The sequence below is a fragment of the Dreissena polymorpha genome, chromosome 5 (genome assembly GCF_020536995.1).
Source record: "Dreissena polymorpha isolate Duluth1 chromosome 5, UMN_Dpol_1.0, whole genome shotgun sequence".
In the NCBI taxonomy this organism is placed as follows: Eukaryota; Metazoa; Mollusca; class Bivalvia; order Myida; family Dreissenidae; genus Dreissena; species Dreissena polymorpha.
The window spans coordinates 34,383,049-34,409,607 of record NC_068359.1 but is presented as its reverse complement, the minus strand read 5'-3'; the positions used below and the strand labels follow the sequence as shown (position 1 = coordinate 34,409,607).

At 40.2% G+C, this 26,559-nt stretch overlaps 1 protein-coding gene and 1 long non-coding RNA gene across 9 annotated transcripts in view; both read right to left on the bottom strand.

The window, feature by feature from the left end:
* Positions 1-26,559, bottom strand: part of LOC127881593 (dynein axonemal heavy chain 12-like) — a 152,681-nt gene that overhangs the window by 81,972 nt on the left and 44,150 nt on the right. For all 8 annotated transcript variants that reach the window (XM_052429580.1, XM_052429581.1, XM_052429579.1 and 5 more), the window contains 12 exons: positions 25,905-26,099; positions 23,570-23,974; positions 12,924-13,200; positions 12,032-12,188; positions 11,530-11,698; positions 9,152-9,244; positions 8,076-8,222; positions 7,526-7,771; positions 6,844-7,073; positions 5,627-5,813; positions 3,684-3,908; positions 762-947 (listed from right to left, as the gene is read on the bottom strand). In XM_052429580.1, the coding sequence (XP_052285540.1) occupies positions 762-947; positions 3,684-3,908; positions 5,627-5,813; positions 6,844-7,073; positions 7,526-7,771; positions 8,076-8,222; positions 9,152-9,244; positions 11,530-11,698; positions 12,032-12,188; positions 12,924-13,200; positions 23,570-23,974; positions 25,905-26,099 (2,517 nt within the window). The remainder of the gene's footprint in view (positions 1-761; positions 948-3,683; positions 3,909-5,626; positions 5,814-6,843; positions 7,074-7,525; positions 7,772-8,075; positions 8,223-9,151; positions 9,245-11,529; positions 11,699-12,031; positions 12,189-12,923; positions 13,201-23,569; positions 23,975-25,904; positions 26,100-26,559) is intronic.
* Positions 13,663-14,764, bottom strand: LOC127881719 (uncharacterized). The gene is made up of 2 exons (XR_008050219.1): positions 14,636-14,764; positions 13,663-14,479 (listed from the first exon to the last, which is right to left on the bottom strand). It is a non-coding gene; the product is annotated as an uncharacterized LOC127881719 (long non-coding RNA).

Genomic DNA, 26,559 nt, shown 5'->3' with positions numbered 1-26,559 from the left:
GCAGTATAAACTAGAGAGTGGACACCATGCTTAATCCTTGATATGCACTAAGTGACCCCATGACCTAGTTTTTGACCTGGCATGACCCATATTTGAACTTGACCTAGATATTGTCTTGATACAACTTCTGACCAAGTTTGGTAAAGATCAGATGAAAAATACTTCAATTAGAGAGCGGACACCATGCTTTATTCCTGAAATGCACTAAGTGACCCCGTGACCTAGTTTTTTGACCCAGCATGACCCATATTCAAACATGACCTAGATATTGTCTTGATACAACTTCTGACCAAGTTTGGTAAATATCAAATGAAAACTACTTCAATTAGAGAGTGGACACCATGCTCAATCCTTGAAATGCACTAAGTGACCCTGTGACCTAGTTTTTGACCCGGCATGACCTATATTCGAACTTGACCTAGATATTGTCTAGATACAACTTCTGACCAAGTTTGGTAAAGATCGGATGAAAACTATTTGAATTAGAGAGCGGACACGAAAAGTGTGACAGACTGACAAACAGACAGACAGACTGACAGGCAGACAGACTGACGGACAGTGCAAAAACTATATACCCCCTTTTCTTCGAAAGGGGGCATAAAAATCACTTTTATTCAAAATTGTTAAATAATTACCAGCAAAAATAATCACACAACTAAGTTTCCCAATTTTTGTCAAACCCTCGTGTTTTTTCCCAATCCAAAGGGCCCTGGCCCGATTCCCAAAACGGTGAAAACGAAACATTCATACAACATCATCACCTTGCAGTTTTTCCTGATGAAGTCGAAGCATGGGTCTATGAGCCACTCAAACATGGCTTCCACAACGTCTGCTGCCTCTTTATGCATGATCTCCCCAAACTGGTTGATCCAGGAGCGCATGATCGGTCTCCAGCCTAGCGTGGCCGGCTCCAGGTAGATCATACCACAGCGGCTCACGGTCGCAGGCTGAATGAGCGGAATACAGAAGATTAATGATTACCGACACAGGCTAAATTAGTGTTATACGGAGATAATTCATTTAAGTCACAGGCTGATTGAGCTGAATACAGGAGATACAAAATTACAGTCACAGACTGAATAAGTGTAATACAGGATATCATTTATTACATTTGATATAATTTACCACAACAAATCACAGTGGCAGGCTGAATGAGCGTGATACAGGAGATCAATAATTACGTAACTCATACCACACCGACTGAGAGTTGCAGGTTGATTAAGCAGCACACACGAGATCAATTATCTAATCAAATAATTGTTTTATCATACATGCAGTATATTTTAATCCTGTGCATAATAAACTGATGTTCACGCCTGTATTAATTGGTTCTTACACATACTGTGGTAATTCTTTAACAAGGGACAAAATTGTCACAAAACCAGGTTTTCAATTTGAAAAAAGTCTGATAAAGGGAGACAATTCAAAATTTGCATCCTAGTTACCCCCATTGTGTCAAATTCAATCTATTTTTGTTGTGGTGACCTTAATTTAAATTTGAAAACAAAATCTGATAAAGGGAGACAATTCAAAATGTGCATAGTTACTGATTGTTCCTAGTTACCCCCCTTGTGTCAACTTCAATCTATTTTTAGTCATGGCAACCTTGACCTCGGAGATATGAACGTATTTCTTTCGAATGACACACCGTCCTATGATTGTGAACAAATGTACTAAGTTATTTTAAAATCTCACCATGAATGACATTAGGTATGGCCCGGACAAGATAATTTATGGCCATTTTTTAAATTTTGAACTTAAAGTGTGATCTTGATGTTGCAGATATTGACGTAATTCTTTCGCATGACACACCGACAATGATGGTGAACAAATATATCAAACGATTTTAAAATCTCACAATGAAAACCTGGTTAATTAAATAGCAACCAACACTGTAACTCTAATTTAACGCTCTCCGTTATAACGCTGAATCCAATATAACGCTGGTGGGTCTTGGATCCCGTTTTTTCTCCAACCTTCCATTTCTGATTCAAATCCATGTTATGCAACTTCATGTATTTTCAGACAATTTAAAGATGGTGGCGATCACATCTTGATTGCTTTATTCAACCATCCGTTTAAACGATTTTAATCGCTTCGAGGTTAAACAACACCGACGACTAATTGGTGTTAATCTGTTGTGTAATGTCAATAAAGGTGTGAAAAACTCGCGTGTCAGTGCTTATTACATGTATTCCCTATCAGAGCGGTTCGGTGCTTTAATTTAATAAGTTAAGTGCAAGCGGGATAATAATAAAATTAAAGTTATTCAAAACTATAAAAACATTCTTACTTTGATATGATTGTAGTTTGACTATATTAAAGGGGCGGCTTTGAAATATACTGCGCACAGTATAAAACAAGTTTTTCTGTCATTTCATTATCATTCTAGTATTTAGTCATTTAATCTTTCAGTTCGTGTATGAGAAATTAAATAATCCAGACGATTTATATACATGCTAACGCAGTGTAATTGTTAACAGAGACTCACTTTCATTTTTTCTCGGTATCAGAAAGTCCCCGGAAAGCACGTTTTTTGCATGACGGCGTATGACGCAATAAAACATTTATTTGTACATGTATTGTATTGCATTCAATCTAAATTTAAATTCGCTTGTCCAATGAAAGCTCTGCCCCATAATGCACTGTTCTCTTTACACTTCTGAAAATGACGTATGCATATAGTTGTGTTTGTGAAATTCATAAACATATTTTTCATCATAAATGTGCAAGATTATTATTTTTTAAGTGATGTTGTAACTTGATTGGATTATCGGATAAATGTGCACATAAGAAAAGCGGTATGTATACTGTTATAGATACGATTCGGTTTATATGCATGTATTTGCGGATGACAACACAGCATGGCAGTACACAGGACCTATATTATAGGCTATACCATACCTGTTTTTATAGCCCCCTGCAATAAATGAGCTCAAAACTTATAACGCGGATCCGTTTATAATGCTGTTGCGAGGCATAGACCCCGTCATCCGCGTTATATTGGAGTTACAGTGTATTGCCCATAATTGGTTACTGGATGCATGGTTGTGGACATTTGTTAATTGTAAAAGTTGTCATCGGGGCCTACTGCTTAAGTGAAACTTTGTTTTCTCTCCCCATTTCCAACAGGTGTCTATTGTTTAATTGACATTTTTTAATGGAAATGAAATTCAGAGGTAATCTGTGACTGCATCTCAGAAAATCATTCATGCACAGCAGTGTGCCACTTTGCCACTATTTAAAAACAGAGCAGCAATATGGGCCTAGACCCAAAAGGCTCCTGTAGTTCATCTTCTTACACCAGTGTTTTTTGATCAGATTTTGGGCCAAAATCCTGCCCCCATTCCCATGTCAAAGAGTAAAAATTCCCCCAAATTTCTGCAATAAATTCCCAATTAAAGGTTTCCCCCCAAAACAATTTTTTGGGGTAAATTTAATGGAACATTTACTTTAATTCGCTTTCCAGTTCTATGGGACAAACCTTATTAAATGTTATACTGAAAACACTCAGTCTCAATTTTTAAGTATTTGCCAAAAAAATGACACCATTTCCCAAATTTTAGACCAAACAACACGATTTTCCCAATCCGAATGTCCCTGGCACCATTCCCAAAATGATGAGAAACAACACTGGAAGCAATGAAAATGTTACACGCTAAACAGCACTCGAGTCCACAAACCGAGGCTGATGCGAGGTCCATGGTCTCGAAGATGAGGGACATGGGCGGGGACATCTGGATGATCTCGCCGCTCATCAGGCACAGTTTCTTGTTGTCGTCAAGCACCGTGTTCATGTTCTCGATCCACAGTGCGTCGATCGGCCCATCAAACACCACCCACTTCCTGTCGGGCGTGTCTGTCGAGGCAAACTCTCGGAACGTGTTTGCAACGATACCATCTGTCCACTGGAAAAGTGAGCATTGAAACATTTATATGAGGTATATATGTTTATTTTATGCTTTCCCGTGGTTTATAGAGAAATATCAGTGAAATAAAACTGGTATTTCACTGTTTTAAACAGTGAAAAATAACAGTGAAAAATAACGATATTTTTCACTGTATGATGTGAATTCTTTTGACCACAATAATTTCTTTTGGGATTAGTGTCAATGTGAGAAGATGAAAAAATAAAGGGAAAAATTTATTTTGTATGGTAATAGAGACGGCATATGCAGATTTTTGCCAAAAATAGCCAATTAAAGTTCACCCTTCGGAAAATTATTAACAAGGGCTGTTTGTAAAACATGCATGCCCCCCATATGGGCTGTCCGTTGTAGTGGCAGCCATTGTGTGAATACGATTTTTGTCACTGTGACCTTGACCTTTGACCTAGTGACCTGAAAATCAATAGGGGTCATCTGCGGGTCACGATCAATGTATCTATGAAGTGTCATGATCCTAGGCAAAAGCGTTCTTGAGTTATCATCCGAAAATCATTTTACTATTTCGGGTCACTGTGACCTTGACCTTTGACCTTGTGACCTCAAAATCAATAGGGGTAATCTGCAAGTCATGATAAATCTACCTATGAAGTTTCATGATCCTAAGCGTAGGCGTTCTTGAGTTATCATCCAAAAACCATTTTACTATTTCGGGTCACCGTGACCTTGACCTTTGACCTCAAAATCAATAGGGTCATCTGCGAGTCATGATCAATCTACCCATGAAGTTTCATGATCCTAGGCGTATGCGTTCTTGAGTTATCATCCGGAAACCATTTTACTATTTCGGGTCACCGTGACCTTGACCTTTGACCTAGTGACCTCAAAATCAATAGGGGTCATCTGCAAGTCATTATCACTCTACCCATGAAGTTTCATGATCCTAGGCGTATGCGTTCTTGAGTTATCATTCAAAAACAGTTTTACTATTTCTGGTCACCGTGACCTTGACCTTTGACCTAGTGACCTCAAAATCAATAGGGGTCATCTGCGAGTCATGATCAATGTACCTATAAAGTTTCATGATCCTAGGCCCAAGCGTTCTTGAGTTATCGTCTGACAACCACCTGGTGGACGGACCGACCGACAGACCGACCGACATGAGCAAAGCAATATACCCCCTCTTCTTCGAAGGGGGGCATAAAAATCATTCAACTTACAAAATTAGTATATCAAAATATTGTCATGTCATTTGTTTTCAATCAGCACACAGTTTATTTGAAAATAATAAAGCCTTCTATATCCATATGCACATTTCAAAACATAACTCATTCAATCAGTTCCGGTTAACTTTTTGCTGCATTTATCCCCCCTGTAAGCATAATACAAAAGCTTTCTTGCTAAAACTTTGTTAATTTATTCCTTTACCTAATGTATACCTTAGACACTTATGATATTGTTTTTATTGGGGCATTATGGAAAATTAAATACAAATTAATAGGAACTGCTGATTATCCGGAACTGGTTGACAAACTGTAAAGCAATTTTTGAATTCGCAATTTTTTATTTTTTTTAGTCATCAATCTCTATCAAATGCATCTTCTATTGTTATAGAATTTTTGCTACCAGTATCATCTCATATAAGCCTGTGCAGTTTGCACAGGCTAATCTGGGATGGCACTTTACACTCTAGCATTAAGCCCTGTTTTCCCAGAGGATGAAACATATTTGAAAAAGCTCACCTCATGTGATACAGGATCAAACTGGCCAAACAGTTGCCCCATGGTGACCGACTTGGGGTTGATGATGCGGTACATGACCCGCTCAAACTCCTCGCTGTGTCCCTGTTCGTTCAGCAGGGTCATACCCTCACATAGCGTCTCTATCACCATGGTCTTGCAGCCGAACGGCTCACCCACCAACATGAATCTGTGTACCCAAAACATTATGAACAATAAACCACTCTCCATAAGAAGCAAAGTGAAAACGGCTTTTGCAACCTTGATAAAACCAGGTTTTATGCTGTTTCTTCTCATTAGTTTCTAAGGGTTTGAATGGAAGCCTCTAAAACTTGAATTTTTATAAGAAAGATATTTAAGTTAATCATACCACCGCATTGATATCTGCCTGATATAATGTTGCCTGGTATATATTTTATATCATGGTCAACAGGAAGTTCTAATATCATTCATGCGTGGAGGACGGTCATGTTACTCAGAATCAACTATAAAGTAATCATTTCTAGTTAAATCAAATCAGATTCAACAAAACAAACAATTTGATACCAGGATGTAATATATTTGAAACACAAAATGCAACACAAACAGCAAAAAACATTTTTTACAAATATTAAGCGAACGTGCTCGTGACATCATTATTTACACGTTAAACCAAAAAAGTCTTATTATTTTACTTTACATCAGTCTAACATAATAAATGTATGCAATAATTTACTGATTGTCTTTAAAAAAAATCAGTACAATTTTAAGCACATCATTTTGGAGATTTTTTTTAACTCATGCATGTTCTAAATTAACATTTTTTATTAAAAATGCTTCTTACAAAAAAGGATATTTGGAAAAAGCAAGTTAAAATTATTTTTTTTTAAAGAATTTGTAAGAACAAAATTAATACAGCATTAAAAACAAAGATTTTTCTAATGAATGCAAAGCAATTTGCAACAAGAAATGTGTTTGTCAGAAACACTATGTCCCCTTGTGCGCCACTTTGATTTAATTTTTTTGACCTTTGACCTTGAAGGATGACCTTGACCTTGACCTTTCACCACTCAAAATGTGCAGCTCCATGAGATACATATGCATGCCAAATATCAAGTTGCTATCTTCAATATTGCAAAAGTTATTGCAAATGTTAAAGTTGGCGCAAACCAACCAACCAACAGACAGGGCAAAACTATAGTGGTGGGGGACATAAAAATACTATAGAAACATGACCCTACCCGTGACGGACAATCATCATTTCATATGTCTGAGTAATCTTTTCCTTGAAGAAATCCACAAACTGCAGGTTCTTCTTCTTGGCCACCTCTTCCATGGCCTTTAAGAAAAGTTCGTAATCGGGTTCGGGCAAGGTTACACCCGGGAACAGGTCAGACATGATGCCGTTGAAGAGCGGGATGTCGTGAGACAGGAACTTGGGCAGGTTTACGTCGATAATTGACCTCAGCAGCTGTCGTGAGAGTAGAATGTTAACACGCTGGTATGAATCGCCAACAAACATAAGTTTATGCGCAAATATTAATTTCAGCAGACTTGCATACACCCTATACACTGTGAACATTAACACTAACTAAACAGCAAATATGGTTTAAATTTAACACTTTCCCTCTCAGATGCAAAGTTGATATGGCTATGTGCAAACAGCATAAAACCAGGTTATATGCTGTTTGCTGCTCATCAGTATATAAGGGTTTGAAATGAAGCCTTTAGAACTTGAATCTAGTAAGAAAGGCATTTAATTAAATTTAACTTTCTAAGGGACTACAAATTTGTAAAAAATGTATATAGGGGTAAAGGGTTAATTAAGTTAAACACATTCCAAAAAATACTGATTCCATGTAAAAAGCCTTTTATTAAATGTCAAAACATACACAACCGTGTGCACTTTTCTAAGCACCCTACCAGAATGTTCTCCTCTTCGTTCGGGTACTTCAGCTTGAGGTTGCCCGCAGCGGAGAGCACGGCCTTGACGGCACGCATTCCATAGTCGTAGTGGGACTGCGATGACAGCTGTTCTGAGCACAGTCGGTAGACCGTCACGATCTTTACAGACAAAGCCTTCGCCTCCAGGAAACCGAATGAGTACAGGGAGATCTCGGCAATCATGGCGTAGTCAGGAACCATCATAGCCACGGTGCGGAACAAGACCTTCAAGTTAGTTTAAACATATGAGCCATGCTCTGTGAAAAGGGAGTTTAATGCATGAGCGCAAAGTGTTGTCCTAAATTAGCCTGCACAGTTATGTAGATATGGATGCTACTGAAGGCGGAAGATTTTGTCATTTTGTTCTTACATGGTTTTCTTATCACTCAATGGAATAATCTTGAGAATTATTCACAAAGCTTTAATATATTCTAAATGCTCCACTTGCTTCATATATAATCAAGATACTCTATTAGGGTTACATCCAACTATTAAAAAGTTAAACTGGTAACATAAATATATGCAAAACCTTCAAGTTGTCTGGCAGTTCTGAGCGTCCTGCGTAGCCAGGGTTCATGGTGATGCACACATAGCACTGGGGGTTCAGGTGGAGCTCCGTGCCTTCAAACACGAATATGTCCATGTGTGACTGCACTGCTCGAATGATGCACAGAATCTGCAAAAAAAGGCATTTTTTATTCCAAAAATGGGTTTGTTTAATTTAAAAATAGAAATTTATTTTACAGAATTTTAAAGTTTAAAAAGGCCATACCTTTGAAGTTTTTAGGAAAAATTAAAGTAAAAATTGCACACCCACAACTCCTTATTAAAAATTAGAATGAATGTCAGCTTAAATATTTTCTTCACATATGTAAAAAAAAACTTCTCTTGACAATATTTGTATGGGACAAACTAAAAAAAAATGATTTAAACTTTTGTCGTTTTTAACAAAGGATGGTAAAATTGTAAGGTAGAACTTCAGCAGACAAACTGACATCTACAGACCAGCAGACTGACAGGTGTGGTTATTTCAATATACCTCCCTCAACTTCAAAGCAAAGATTATACCTAAGATGTCTATACTTGACAGGTGTCCCAAGTATATAGATGCCCCAACATTCCACTTAAGTCTACAAACTCTAATAAGTTGAGAAAAACAATAAATCAAAATACCCTGCTACACAGATTCACATGTCAAAAAAGGGCCATAACTCTAGAAGTGCAAAAAATAACTAAATACAAATAAAAGGTGCACAAGTTTAAAAGAGGGTAACCATATTTATAAAGCTTGATCTCTGTAGAAGCAAACTTCTTCAAGTTTTGTGCGACAACAGTTTTAAAATGCAATTTTTTATTGGCCTTAACTCTCGTATTGTCGTAACCAAACCAAAATATGAAGGTTTGCAACGTTACAAAGTTTGATCTCTGCTGGTGAAAAAGTGCAAGTTTAATGGTTAATACTTTGGTATGTTCATCACTTTAGCAGCAATACTTTTAGGGAAGAGTAAACGTCCGACAGAATGACAGACAAATGCAAACCTACGTTCAACCCCTCTGAAAGTTGGTGCATACAAAGCATTACAGTAGCCAGTTAGTATGACAAACCTGCTGTGCAATGACAGACAACACTTCCAGGTCAATTCTGTTGAACTCATCAAAGCATGCCCAGGCCCCAGCAGAGGCAAGACCCTTGAAGAACTGAAACAAGCAAAAACACATGTTTATATTTATGTAAAATATTAATTCACAAACATGTCTGCATATATTTGCAAAATTTTTGAGGTCCTTCCGGTCCTATGGCTGCATTATGTGTGGACCAGGATTGTGTTCCAGGACTTCTGCCTATTAAACTTACTAAACTCACAAAATTATAATTACAGCTTTGATCGCCCGCTATTTACTTGTTGCTGAAAGTTTCTATATTTTTGTGTGTTCTTGAATTGAAGGGGAAAGTTAGAGCATCCGGAGGAAACCCCAATCACATGTTTCCAGAAAAATTGATTGAACCTGGGTCACCTAGATGAGAAGGGCACGTACTAACCACTGCATTAACTGCCTATCTCTCTTTTCACAAACAATTATGAACTTGATTACCATTATACCTTAGTGTGAAGTTCAGAAGAAAAATACACCACAAATGAAAAATTATTTTACAACAGCATGTGATAAATTGAACATAAATAGATACATTCTTTGTGTAAAATAGTTCCTTGATGATGGTCTCAAATAAACACGATATCTATGGTAAAAAAAGAACACAATAAATTTTGAAGAACTACAGTCTAACCCCTACTTCCGTTCACCCCTCATCGCCCCGTGTAGGCGGCCGGTCTGTGCCGCGACCGTCGGTAAACACTATATAATGCACCCCTCTTTAGCGGTAACCCCGTTTCTCCGGCCAGCGGCCAGCACTTTTGCATCCCAAATGTTAAATTCCCCCCATATGAGTGGTCACGTCAGTCATGTACACTTGCAAAATTGCACCGACGCAACGGCGAAAAAATCAATACGTACTTTCAGTCTGCTGTTTAGGCTCTGCAGTACTGAAGCGTGATGTGTGATAAACATTTTGACAGCCAGTTTGCAAATTGCAATTATTTTAGCGGCAGATTATCGGGTTATCGGGTTAAAAGCAATATGCGACCGTTTGATCTTTTTGTTTCCGCACATGCAAATATAATCTATTAGTACTGGAAAAGAGATACTTAATTTATAACTGTATGATTATGTGTAGCTGTTGAATCATACTATTTCAAGCATTTATGACAATTATCGGCTAATTAAAAGTTAAAAAGAACAACGCAACTTGTAACCAAAATCAACTGCTCTACATGTTCTCTGTGCTACAAAGTTTTTATCCAAAAATTAATACACGCACGCATGGGTATGACGTGACATTGTACATTGGTGCATAATTTTCGCGCGCTTTTGTCGGGACAAAGGAAATACATGAAGACTTTTTTGATGCTAGAATTTGTAAATGTCTCGTTAACATAAATCAATCGGGAGTGTGTTTCGGATTACAAATTTTGATTCTCATTTGGGAATTTAACAAAACATTTATATTTGTTTTATATTTACAATGATTTCAATATTAATTTTGATAAAACCATTTACGCCGCGAAATAAATGTTTTTATAATATTATGCATGAAAAGCACGATTATCAGTAGGATTACACCTGGTTGCTATTATCAGTCTCTTAAGTAACTGGCCACGATTTTATCGTGGAGGAGATCACTGACCAGACCAATTCGTGCGGAAGGTATTACTTAGACATAAAACTGCAATAAACCAATTAAATTATTGATTCATAGTGACACGGGAGTTATTCACGCATAATTGATTCACAACTGTTCCTATCTTAAGTGCATTGGGGCCATACAACGCGCATTCTGTAAACAACGAATCATGAGAATGATTCTTTTTCATTGACTTGATTCTGATGAGGATGATATTGATGATGATTAGAAAGATGAATAGAATATTTTTTTGAATGGAAATGTTGTTTTACAGCTGACTTTAGAAGGGAAGAAATAAAATTATTTTAAGTCTATACATTGCTTAGTACATGTACACATATTTACCATTTTGTTTATACAAAAATTGAACAGTTGGCCATGCACTCATCAACTCTAGACTCCCTATGACCCAACCCCCTCTTAAAAGGCCACCCCGCTTAAGCAGCCAATTTTGCCGTTTCCCTTGACTGGCTGCTTAAGAGGGGTTGGACTGTATATGAGCCGCGTTCAGGAAAACTGTCCTTAATGCAAGTGCGTAGTGATGCTATCTATTTTCATGGAATTTTTCATTTGAAGGAAGTCATTTCTCAACAAAAATCCAGTCTAGGTGGAAAACAGTGTCTCTGATTAGCCAAGGCAAACTGCACATGCTTATCTGGGACAACACTTAACACACATGCATCAAGCCCAGTTTGCCAAGAAAGCGACTCATTTTATTAAAAAAATACATATCTGGTCCTACCTTTCCCATAGCAATGTAATCAAGACCATCAGAGCAGTTGAAGACGACGCACTGCACAGCGAGGGCCTTGGCCAGATCCTTTACAGTCTCTGTTTTCCCTGTACCAGCAGGCCCTTCTGGGGCTCCGTTCAGGTTCAGGTGGAAGGCTCCAATCAAGGTACGGTAGCACCTGAGGTGTTATTTGTTTTGTTCAAATTTGAGGCCATAATAGTGACCAATTCCCAATGAAACTAAGAATACACTTTTCCCCAAAGGGACCTAAAATTTCCCAATTTGAAGTTTAATTTCTCATTTTATTTTCAATAAATCTCAACATTTAGTTTTTCTCCCATCCAGCCCTATTAGTTGAACCTAAGTGAACATACATTATAAAACACTTAAATACTCAATTTTGAAGTATTTGTTGGTAAAACAATGACACTAATTTCCAAACTTTAGTCAAAATAAAGCAATTATTCCCAAGCAAAATGGACATTCCCAAAATGGTGACAAAAACACAAACCTGTCTGTGAGGGGGGTGATGACCAGGCGGGTGGTGTTGCCAAGATACTCGTACGAGTACCGGACCGTGGCGTTGGTAATTCGAACCTTCATGTTGTCATCTTCCCAGTAGTAACGCAGGTGGGCGAGCCAGCTGAAGTCATTCTCACTCAACACACCTGTAAAGAGGTGTGAAAGTGTTCCAGGATATGTGCAACAAACAGTCCGTGTTTTCTTAGCCAAATTTGGGGCCAAAATTTGTCCCCATCCCAAAGTAAAAAAGTATATGTTTTTCCTATATGACTGCCTAAAATTTCTAATAAAGGTTTAAAAAAGATCTATTTTTTTTACTTAATCTTTTTTTTGCCAAATACAATGCAAAATTTAGTCGATTTCCCTATGCAGCTCTTTAAGTTGAACCCTAGTAACTTTTATATTAAAAACACTTCAACTCATTTTTCATGTATTTGTTCGCAAAAAAAAACAGCACCACACCAATTCCCCAATTTTAGTCAAGTCTATGGGATTTATCATAATCCAAAGGGTCCCCGGCCCCATTCCCTAAATGATGGGGGAAAAAATACTGAAAAGTGTTCTCAGAAATATTCCACGATAGTTTCTGGTTGTTTATTCCTAGATGATAAAATGATAAACTGACCTTTAATTGAAACAAAAATCCCAAATTGCCCTGCAGGATAACACAAATTGTTAAATGAAAACTACAAATGTTCATGTGAATAAGACAATTGCTTCTTCTACTTTCCTCATTGTCAAAATGTTAGCTGTTAGCTGGAGAAATCCGTCCCCAATATGCTCCTTTATTCTTAGTTAAAACCTATTTATTCGAGCTTGACTGCATCGAAAGCCAAAGTCTTATAAAAACGCAATAATAAGTATTGAGACAATGTGATTACCTTTGTCTGCCATTTCCTGCACAGCGTCTCTGGCATGCACATCAATGACGACCAGAGCCCCAAGGGTGGTACGAGCCTGTTTTGTGAGCTTGCCCCTAACCAGCTCCACGATGTCTCCCAGCTGCCTCTGCAGCTTGTGGTGGTATTCCTTGAGACCACCGGGTCCCGCGCGGATTGCCTCGTGCACCTCCCGGGTCCAATAAGCCTGCGACGCGCACAGCACCACCTGACCGGGCCAGTTTATCACCCAGTTGGAACGAGGCTCCACTGCATAGGCCTGGCATTGGGAGAGAAGTTTGTGGTTAATTTTTGGTTCCTTGATATGTTTTAAAGATCTAACAAGAGCGCCGCATGACGGAGCAATATAAGCCCGATTCGTGTGCCATTGGAGATGATACACTGATGATTGATGTATTTGTTTTGGAAATAAGCAAAAAAAACAACAACAACTTATATAACTGAGATATTCATATATATGCATTGATATCAATAAGTGTACACTTAGTCTCATTTGTTCTCTAAAACACAATATTTAAATCATAATTGTTTAGACCTACATAGGTATAGAATGGCAGTATTTCCTGTACTGATATTACTTATCTTGAAATTAGTAAGCATAAAATCAATTTAAAAAATTGATTTTAGGTTGATGACAATGATAAACAGTTGCCTTTCTATAGTACCCATGCACAGTGAAAAACTCATGTACCTGTGGAAATCATGATTAGATTGAAGGAAAAATGAAACTTACCAATAAACATGTTGTTAAAAATAACTCGTTTCAAAAATCGCGAAAAAAATAAACCCGATGAAAATATCGCAAAATAAAACTGGATAAAAATATTGCATAAAAATATTGCATGTGTTAATCGGTTGCATGTCTCCAATCAGACCTGACTGATATATAATCTATATACTACCTCTGACCAAGTTTGGTGAATTCAACTTGAACTAGAGCTTTGTCACTGAATGTGACTTATACCCCCATACCACTTTGACGCAGGATAAAAAGTTGTTTAAAAGTTTCGGATGAATACAATTTGAATTAGAGTCCGGACAAAGTGGCGCCGTTGAAAATGCACTAATTGACCCTATGACCTAGTTCTTGACCCGACATGACCCATATTCGAACTTGACCTAGATATCAACTAGATGCAACTACTGACCAAGTTTGGTAAAGATCGGATGAATACAATTTGAATAAGAGTCCGGACAAAGTGGCGCTGTTGAAAATGGACTAATTGACCCTATGACCTAGTTTTTTACCTGGCATGACCCATATTCGAACTTGGCCTAGATATCAACTAGATGCAACTACTGACCAAGTTTGGTGAAGATAAGATTTATACAATTTGAATTAGAGTCCGGACAAAGTAAAATGCACTAATTGACCCTTTGACCTAGTTTTTGACCCAGCATGACCCATATTCGGACTTGACCTAGATATCAACTAGATGCAACTACTGACCAAGTTTGGTGAAGATCGGATGAATACAATTTGAATTAGAGTCCGGACAAAGTGGCGCCGTTGAAAATGCACTAATTGACCCTATGACCTAGTTTTTGACCCGGCATGACCCATATTCGAACTTGGCCTATATATCAACTAGATGCAACTGCTGACCAAGTTTGGTGAAGATCGGATGAATACAATTTGAAATAGAGTCCGGACAAAGTGGCCCCTTTGAAAATGCACTTATTGACCCTATGACCTAGTTTTTGACCCGGCATGACCCATATTCGAACTTGGCCTAGATATCAACTAGATGCAACTGCTGACCAAGTTTGGTGAAGATCGGATGAATACAATTTGAATTAGAGTCCGGACAAAGTGATGCCTTCCGCCCGCCGCCCGCCGCCCGCCCGCCGCCCGCCCGCCCGCCAAGGGGTTTCACATAATACGTCCCGTATTTTATACGGGCGTATAATAAAAATGAGCACTTGGCCAGCATCTCAAATACTTATACGAGCCTTATTCTGCAAAAACTAGGTTTAATGCATGTATATAAAGTGACATCTGCAGCCTGCGCAGGCTAATCTGAAACTACACTTTCGGCCTGAACTGAAATTTTGCTTAGAAAAGAATCCATTTAAACAAAAAATATTATAAAAGTAAAAAATGTTGTCCCTGATAATCCTGTGCAGACTGCGCAGGCTCATCTAGGATGACACTTGACGCACACTGCGCAGGCTCATCTAGGATGACACTTGACGCACACTGCGCAGGCTCATCTAGGATGACACTTGACGCACACTGCGCAGGCTCATCTAGGATCACACTTGACGCACACTGCGCAGGCTCATCTAGGATGACACTTGGCGCACACTGCGCAGGCTCATCTAGGATGACACTTGACGCACACTGAGCAGGCTCATCTAGGATGACACTTGACGAACATGCACGCAGGCTCATCTAGGATGACACTTGACACACATGCACGCAGGCTCATCTAGGATGACACTTGACGCATACTGCGCAGGCTCATCTAGGATGACACTTGACACACATGCACGCAGGCTCATCTAGGATGACACTTGACACACATGCATGCAGGCTCATCTAGGATGACACTTGACGCACACTGTGCAGGCTCATCTAGGATGACACTTGATGCACATGCACGCAGGCTCATCTAGGATGACACTTGACGCACACTGCGCAGGCTCATCTAGGATGACACTTGACACACACTGCGCAGGCTCATCTAGGATGACACTTGACGAACATGCACGCAGGCTCATCTAGGATGACACTTGACACACATGCACGCAGGCTCATCTAGGATGACACTTGACGCACACTGCGCAGGCTCATCTAGGATGACACTTGATGCACACTGCGCAGGCTCATCTAGGATGACACTTGACGCACACTGCGCAGGCTCATCTAGGATGACACTTGACAACATGCACACAGGCTCATCTAGGATGACACTTGACGCACACTGCGCAGGCTCATCTAGGATGACACTTGACGCACATGCACACAGGCTCATCTAGGATGACACTTGACACACATGCACACAGGCTCATCTAGGATGACACTTGATGCACACTGTGCAGGCTCATCTAGGATGACACTTGATGCACATGCAAGCAGGCTCATCTAGGATGACACTTGACGCACACTGCGCAGGCTCATCTAGGATGACACTTGACACACACTGCGCAGGCTCGTCTAGGATGACACTTGACGCACATGCACACAGGCTCATCTAGGATGACACTTGACACACATGCACGCAGGCTCATCTAGGATGACACTTGACACACATGCACGCAGGCTTGTCTAGGATGACACTTGACACACACTGCGCAGGCTCATCTAGGATTACACTTGACGCACACTGCGCAGGCTCATATAGGATGACACTTGACGCACATGCACGCAGGCTCTTCTAGGATGACAATTGACGCACACTGCGCAGGCTCATCTAGGATGACACTTGACGCACACTGCGCAGGCTCATCTAGGATGACACTTGACACACATGCACGCAGGCTCATCTAGGATGACACTTGACGCACACTGCGCAGGCTTGTCTAGGATGACACTTGACGCACATGCACGCAGGCTCATCTAGGATGACACTTGACGCACACTGTGCAGGCTCATCTAGGATAACACTTGACGAACATGCACGCAGGCTCATCTAGGATGACACTTGACGCACACTGCGCAGGCTCATCTAGGATGACACTTGACGCACATGCACGCAGGCTCATCTAGGATGACACTTGACACATATGCACACAGGCTCATCTAGGATGACACTTGACGCACACTGCGCAGGCTCATCTAGGATGACACTTGACGCACACTGCGCAGGCTCATCTAGGATGACACTTGACGCACACTGCGCAGGCTCATCTAGGATGACACTTGACGCACACTGCGCAGGCTCATCTAGGATGACACTTGACGAACATGCACGCAGGCTCATCTAGGATGACACTTGACGCACACTGCGCAGGCTCATCTAGGATGACACTTGACGCACATGCACACAGGCTCATCTAGGATGACACTTGACGCACACTGCGCAGGCTCATCTAGGATGACACTTGACGCACACTGCGCAGGCTCATCTAGGATGACACTTGACGCACATGCACACAAGCTCATCTAGGATGACACTTGACGAACATGCACGCAGGCTCATCTAGGATGACACTTGACACACATGCACGCAGGCTCATCTAGGATGACACTTGACGCACACTGTGCAGGCTCATCTAGGATGACACTTGACACACATGCACGCAGGCTCATCTAGGATGACACTTGACGAACATGCACACAGGCTCATCTAGGATGACACTTGACGCACACTGTGCAGGCTCATCTAGGATGACACTTGACACACATGCACACAGGCTCATCTAGGATGACACTTGACGCACACTGTGCAGGCTCATCTAGGATGACACTTGACGCACATGCACACAGGCTCATCTAGGATGACACTTGACGCACACTGTGCAGGCTCATCTAGGATGACACTTGACGCACATGCACGCAGGCTCATCTAGGATGACACTTGACGCACATGCACGCAGGCTCATCTAGGATGACACTTGACACACATGCACGCAGGCTCATCTAGGATGACACTTGACGCACACTGTGCAGGCTCATCTACGATAACACTTGACGAACATGCACGCAGGCTCATCTAGGATGACACTTGACGCACACTGCGCAGGCTCATCTAGGATGACACTTGACGCACACTGTGCAGGCTCATCTAGGATGACACTTGACACACATGCACACAGGCTCATCTAGGATGACACTTGACGCACACTGCGCAGGCCTATCTAGGATGACACTTGACGCACACTGTGCAGGCTCATCTAGGATGACACTTGACGCACATGCACACAGGCTCATCTAGGATTACACTTGACGCACACTGCGCAGGCTCATCTAGGATGACACTTGACGCACACTGTGCAGGCTCATCTAGGATGACACTTGACGCACATGCACGAAGGCTCATCTAGGATGACACTTGACGCACATGCACACAGGCTCATCTAGGATGACACTTGACGCACACTGTGCAGGCTCATCTAGGATGACACTTGACGCACATGCACACAGGCTCATCTAGGATGACACTTGACACACACTGTGCAGGCTCATCTAGGATGACACTTGACGCACATGCACACAGGCTCATCTAGGATGACACTTGACGCACACTGTGCAGGCTCATCTAGGATGACACTTGACGCACATGCACACAGGCTCATCTAGGATGACACTTGACACACACTGTGCAGGCTCATCTAGGATGACACTTGACGCACATGCACACAGGCTCATCTAGGATGACACTTGACGCACACTGCGCAGGCTCATCTAGGATGACACTTGACGCACACTGCGCAGGCTCATCTAGGATGACACTTGACGCACATGCACACAAGCTCATCTAGGATGACACTTGACGAACATGCACGCAGGCTCATCTAGGATGACACTTGACACACATGCACGCAGGCTCATCTAGGATGACACTTGATGCACACTGCGCAGGCTCATCTAGGATAACACTTGACGAACATGCACGCAGGCTCATCTAGGATGACACTTGACGCACATGCACGCAGGCTCATCTAGGATGACACTTGACGCACACTGTGCAGGCTCATCTAGGATGACACTTGACACACATGCACGCAGGCTCATCTAGGATGACACTTGACGAACATGCACACAGGCTCATCTAGGATGACACTTGACGCACATGCATGCAGGCTCATCTAGGATGACACTTGACACACATGCACACAGGCTCATCTAGGATGACACTTGACGCACACTGTGCAGGCTCATCTAGGATGACACTTGACGCACATGCACACAGGCTCATCTAGGATGACACTTGACGCACACTGTGCAGGCTCATCTAGGATGACACTTGACGCACATGCACGCAGGCTCATCTAGGATGACACTTGACGCACACTGTGCAGGCTCATCTAGGATGACACTTGACGCACACTGCGCAGGCTCATCTAGGATGACACTTGACGCACACTGCGCAGGCTCATCTAGGATGACACTTGACACACATGCACGCAGGCTCATCTAGGATGACACTTGACACACATGCACACAGGCTCATCTAGGATGACACTTGACGCACACTGTGCAGGCTCATCTAGGATGACACTTGACGAACATGCACACAGGCTCATCTAGGATGACACTTGACGCACACTGTGCAGGCTCATCTAGGATGACACTTGACACACATGCACACAGGCTCATCTAGGATGACACTTGACGCACACTGTGCAGGCTCATCTAGGATGACACTTGACGCACATGCACACAGGCTCATCTAGGATGACACTTGACGCACACTGTGCAGGCTCATCTAGGATGACACTTGACGCACATGCACGCAGGCTCATCTAGGATGACACTTGACGTACATGCACGCAGGCTCATCTAGGATGACACTTGACACACATGCACGCAGGCTCATCTAGGATGACACTTGACGCACACTGTGCAGGCTCATCTACGATAACACTTGACGAACATGCACGCAGGCTCATCTAGGATGACACTTGACGCACACTGCGCAGGCTCATCTAGGATGACACTTGACGCACACTGTGCAGGCTCATCTAGGATGACACTTGACACACATGCACGCAGGCTCATCTAGGATGACACTTGACGAACATGCACACAGGCTCATCTAGGATGACACTTGACGCACACTGTGCAGGCTCATCTAGGATGACACTTGACACACATGCACACAGGCTCATCTAGGATGACACTTGACGCACACTGCGCAGGCTCATCTAGGATGACACTTGACGCACACTGTGCAGGCTCATCTAGGATGACACTTGACGCACATGCACACAGGCTCATCTAGGATGACACTTGACGCACACTGCGCAGGCTCATCTAGGATGACACTTGACGCACACTGTGCAGGCTCATCTAGGATGACACTTGACGCACACTGCGCAGGCTCATCTAGGATGACACTTGACGCACATGCACGCAGGCTCATCTAGGATGACACTTGACGCACACTGCGCAGGCTCATCTAGGATGACACTTGACGAACATGCACGCAGGCTCATCTAGGATGACACTTGACGCACATGCACGCAGGCTCATCTAGGATGACACTTGACGCACACTGTGCAGGCTCATCTAGGATGACACTTGACGCACATGCACACAGGCTCATCTAGGATGACACTTGACGCACACTGTGCAGGCTCATCTAGGATGACACTTGACGCACATGCACACAGGCTCATCTAGGATGACACTTGACACACACTGTGCAGGCTCATCTAGGATGACACTTGACGCACATGCACACAGGCTCATCTAGGATGACACTTGACACACACTGCGCAGGCTCATCTAGGATGACACTTGACGCACACTGTGCAGGCTCATCTAGGATGACACTTGACGCACATGCACACAGGCTCATCTAGGATGACACTTGACACACACTGTGCAGGCTCATCTAGGATGACACTTGACGCACATGCACGCAGGCTCATCTAGGATGACACTTGACACACATGCACACAGGCTCATCTAGGATGACACTTGACGCACACTGCACAGGCTCATCTAGGATGACACTTGACACACATGCACACAGGCTAATCTAGGATGACACTTGACGCACACTGCACAGGCTCATCTAGGATGACACTTGACGCACATGCACACAGGCTCATCTAGGATGACACTTGACGCACACTGTGCAGGCTCATCTAGGATGACACTTGACGCACATGCACACAGGCTCATCTAGGATGACACTTGACGCACACTGTGCAGGCTCATCTAGGATGACACTTGACGCACATGCACACAAGCTCATCTAGGATGACACTTGACGCACATGCACACAGGCTCATCTAGGATGACACTTGACGCACATGCACGCAGGCTCATCTAGGATGACACTTGACGCACACTGCGCAGGCTCATCTAGGATGACACTTGACGCACATGCACACAGGCTCATCTAGGATGACACTTGACGCACACTGCACAGGCTCATCTAGGATGACACTTGACGCACACTGCGCAGGCTCATCTAGGATGACACTTGACGCACATGCATGAAGTCTAAATGTACCAGAAAAGTGCCCATATTATTGGGAGAGAGGCAGAAAATGTTTTCGAGCGCAGCTAAATAAAATCAAGCCTGATAAAAGATTTATTAGTGGAGGGTTTAGAGGCTCATGTATTTCATGTCATATAAAAGTTTCGCAAAGTATATCATAATCATGACTGGTTGTAAAATACACATTACATTAAGGTGGTCCCTGTTTTGAAATTACTTCAATAATATTTTAATAAAATTATTAAAATGACCAATATCTTTTTTATCTGTTAAAAATCTGTAGCATAAATAATACTACCAGTAAAAGAAATCGTCCAGTGTTCTCAAACAAGATGCATAGCTTGAATTCAAAGATTTATAGCAAAAACTAATACAGACACATTCCAATCGGTTTTAGGATAGTGCATTGAAAATCATATAAAAAATGTACCCACAATACAAATAGCATTCACATTTAACATACATGATGAAGCGTAAATTAAACGGAAAAATATATAAAAGTAAATACAAGTTTCATGCTTTCAACATATACATACCAAGAATGTATGATTTTAACACATTGTTCACATTTATCACATTTGCATACATATAAGTGAATATTACCCCTCTCCATTTCTATTGGAAAGAAAGTTGCAAGAGAGTAGCAAAGTTGTTTGAAACTAAAACCGTATTGTTACACAGTATTGTTACAACAAATGTCTAAACATTTGTGACAACTTTGAAAAAAATAATACATAAAGTAGTTCATATTTTACATCAAATGTTTGTCTCATTATGTTTGAGTACCTAGTAATAAAATGTTGTTCTAATTTTGCATAAAATATGCAAAACATATAAATTGTACTAAAATTACATGAATAAATAGAAGATGAAAGTTAAATATCTGGGGCATAAATTGAGGATCCTAATAAGCAGGAAAGTAACATTTTACGGAAAGCTTCTACAAAACATAGGTGAATTATAACAATAATAAGTAAGACTGATGGTAAAAATAAGTGTTTTTTGTGATTCTTTTTCACTTCTCACGACTGCATGAAGTTTTATAGACAATTGTGAGTAAAGAAATTTTGAATTTCGCTTTGCCAAGTGGGTACTTCAATCCGTTTTTTTAATCATTTAGGCAGTAATATAAATTGGTCATAAATTATGCCTTTTTTTTATATATACTTTTTCATTTATTTTGATATATTTATTTAAAAAGTCATTTAATTATTTAATAAACTGCACTCTAGAAAAACAGGGTAAAATGTATATGCATAAAGTATCTTTCCAACATTAGCCTGTGAAGTTGGCACAGGATAATTAAGTCAACACTGTCTGATTTAAGGGATTTAATTAAAGAAAGTCTCTTCTAAAACTAAAATCAAGTCTAGGCTGTAAGTGTCTTCCCTAATAAGCCTATACAGAGTGCACAGGCCATTCTGGGACAACAATTTACTCACATGGAATTAGCTCCGTTTTTAACCCTTTCAGTGCGGGAACTGAATTTTGAAGGCCTTTGCAAACAGTTTGGATCCAGATGAGACGCCACAAAACGTGGCTTCTCATCAGGATCCAAACTGTTTGCTATCTTGATAGTATTCTTTGAAAAAAATCGAAGAAAATGCTAATTTTAGAAATTCAGCAGACGACATTTGAGCAGAAGACCAATTTCCCAGCATGCAAAGGGTTAAGAGCCTGGCTCATTTAAATGTTCCTAGCCCCAATTCTTTCTTAGTGTTCAGGGAATCAGTGTAAGGACGGGAAAAGTGACACATATACAGACACTACATCCCCTGTCATTTAGAAGGACTGAAAACCTAGATTGACAAGACACCTGTGCAATAGGGAAAAGGAATTGACTAGGTATTAAGATGTTGGAAACACTAAGACTAAAAAACAGCCTGTCTTACATGCCAATCATATTCCTGATATGCCTTTTAAGATAAATTCATTAAAAGTATAAAATTGAAGAAAAAATTCTGTATTTTCCATTACCTCTCTGCAAAAAACAATTGAAGATAAAATATTGTGTCAAAATTTACAATCTGTTAAAAAGCATATTTCATTGTGACTAAATTTAAAGTAAAACATTTGTAAGAGAAAAAAAATCTAGCACTAAAACCAAATGAGAAAGGAAATCATGAATACGCAAGATTAACAGAGCAGACTAAAGTTACATCTCAAAAATAAAAGAACATACTATAATTATCTCTAAAGAATAAAAGAACAGACTATATAAATATCCCAAGAATAGAAGAACATACCATAATAATCTCTCAAGAATCAAAGAACAGTATATAATAATACCTCAAGAATAAACAAACAGGCTAAAATAAAACCCTTCGAATGAAAGAACAGACTTTGAAAATACCTGAAGAATGAAAGAACAGACTATAATAATACCTCAAGAATAAAAGAACCGACTATACAAAAACTCAAGAATAAAAGAATAGACTTAAATAATAATGCAAGAATATAAGAACAGACTGTAACAACTTTTCATGAATAATATAAGACTTGTAATACCTCGTGAGCAGCCCTGACGACGTCTCGTACGGACACCAGCATTACGTCCTGCACCTGCAGCAGCCATTTTTCCACAGCGCCACGTGCCTCAGAGGTTGATATCGTCGTAGACATTTTCACGCGCTCTCCTTCACTACTAAACATAGCAAGAATGTCAAGTTTGCTGTCGAACTCAAGCTTCGCAATGCCCTCAAAGCATTTTTTTAAGTGCGGCTGCACTCTGAGCGGATCCTTTGTCTCTGAGAGGATCTCGAGCATCTCGTCGTTGGAGAGGAAGAAGAAGCGGGGGAAGAAGAGACGTTTCTTCTCCAGGTATGCGTTGAGACCCTTCATAATCTTATCAAGAAGCCCGTTACTGTCCTGTAGCTTCTCGAGAAGTCCCGTCATACTTGTGGCAACCAGAACCTAAATAAAGATGTGATACACCAGTGTTAGCATGTAAATTTTCAAACAATGAATGTATCTTTCTTCGTTCCAAGTCTATTCTGTATTCTTCAGTCTAAGAATTGTTTGGTAAAAAATGGTCAAGGTTTATGTTTGCAAACCTGTGAAAACTAATCTTGTAAACTGAATGATGTAACTTAGTTCTGCTTTTGGCAATAAATCAATGATTCAGTGCAAAACTATGTTACTTCCTAAGAACGTTCGTGTAAACTACAACTCGGATGCATCAACATTCAGAATCTGTAGCAACACTTCAAGGCTTGTAAATACTTTTATTCTCATCTGTCTGACTTATTGTGATAACTCTGAATTAAAATTTAAAAAAATGTTCTACAAATTGCTTTACAAATTCAAACTGCTTTGTAATGAACTGTTAATTTGTAGGTCAGACATTAAATAATATTTTCTCGTAAACAGGTTACTCTTAAAAGTCAATTTGCAATGGTAAAAATAAGTTTGATGCAGTTGTAGAAAGTGAATGTTGAAGGGTTTAAAAAGAAAAAGATGAATATAATAAAACATTTTTGGTGAGATTCATGTGAGTGTGAATAAAACTACAGTGTTTCACTTAAATGTTGAAAACTCATTGATGATGTATGGAATATTTGTGGAGCAAGTTTGAAAATGAAAAAGACGCATAACTTGCAATTTTAATGTATGACGATATAAATTGCACATACAGAATTTTTTATAACAAGAAAATTCCTTAAATTGATATCCTCCCCCCATAACTTAATAGTTTGTGACAGACGAATGGACCGACTGACAGACGGACAGACAACACCAAAACTATATCCCTCCGCCTTTGGGAACCATGTAGGCAAGTTTGAGATGTTGTACATTAAAGTGTGCACAAGTATTTCATTAGACAAGTTTGTGAGCACAGAAGGACAGGCAGATGAAATTGTGATTTCAGTATAGCAACGTTTCTGGGGAAGTGTATTAAACACATAACATTATACACAACAGTATAAAAGTGCCCATTACGAAGAAAAATAAGTGATTCCTGTAAGTAAACCATTAATGTCATCAATTATAGAAACATGAAAAACCTATCCTTCAACTGATCAAGAGCAATGCACTGTGACATGTTAACAATGAACGCAAGAGCGTTTGATCAATATTTATAGTGAAATGCATACAACATTATACATTTACACACAACTTATCACAACAGTTCTACCTACAATCACATAGCTTGGTCTGTGCGACCAGCATTTATAAACGAAGCATACATAGCTAACCATATATCACCAATGTTCTTTTTGGTGAACAAACCTCAAGTTTCACACGATCAGGATTCTAAAACAATACCCTCATGGTTGGTATTTGTTATGATATAATAGCATGAAATCAACATCAACATTCAATAACAATTTCAAATCTACTATATTATTTTTTTTACAGATTTCATGTAAAGAAAGTGCAAATAACATTCCAACGAAAATTGTAAGGCATTTAAGTGCTTCTGTTGAAAAAAGCATACAATAAATAAAAAATGATATTCACTTAATAATATTACAAGCAATAACAGGCTGTACGAATCCCAGTTTATAGCACCTTTCTGAGGAGTAATAGAGTAAGATATTAACTGAATTAGCTGAATTTTGAAAAAAAAATGCTTGAAAGTTATTGGTTTTTCAAATAATAACTTTTCCATGAACACATAAATTCGCATAAAAAATAGGACTAAGCGTCTGTCATTTTGCAATGTCATAGTGTTAAATTCGTGGATTGGTCAACCCACAAAATCAACGAAAAATTAATATCACACCAATAATAATGATTCTACAGTAAACCAACTACGTCTGGCACGCACCTTGGGGTCCACAAATTAATGTCACACCAATAATAATGATTCTACAGTAAACCATCTATGGCTGGCACGTACCTTGGGGTCCCTGACGGTGTGCTTCATGATCTCCTTCCAGTTCCTGTCCACGATCTGGAACAGGCGGCCCTCCTCCGGCATCTGCTGCATGATATCCTCCGAGGAGAAGATGGGCTCCAGGTAGAGCCACTGGGCCTGCACCTTCAGCCACTCGTCGATCGTGTCCTGGATACGGATCAGACGCTCCTCCCACTCCTGGCAGACGGACAAATTGAAGTTAGTGACCGTATGTGGGAAATATAGGATCTTGAATGAGTGGTCGTTTTGAATTGAATCTATTAAACAAGTCATCTAAATAATGATAAGAACGAGGCTCTCCGAGTATTTATCTTTATTTAGATGACGAGTTTAATAAATTCAATACAAAATGACCACGAATCTAAGATTTTATTTATAACATGACCAACAAATTTTCATTTTATCTTATGCTATTTTAACGTTTATTTACATTGTAAAAGAGTTTAACTGAAGAAATTCGCTCGAAAAATGACGTCATTTCGTAAAAAAAATGACGTCATTTCAAAGTTATATAACTAGTGTAATAATACCCATGTAATAAACAAAATTGAGCATTACGTTATTTCACTCCTGGAGCAAAAAATTGAACTTTAAGTAGTCCGATGGTACAAAACAAATGGGAGTTAGTGACTATATG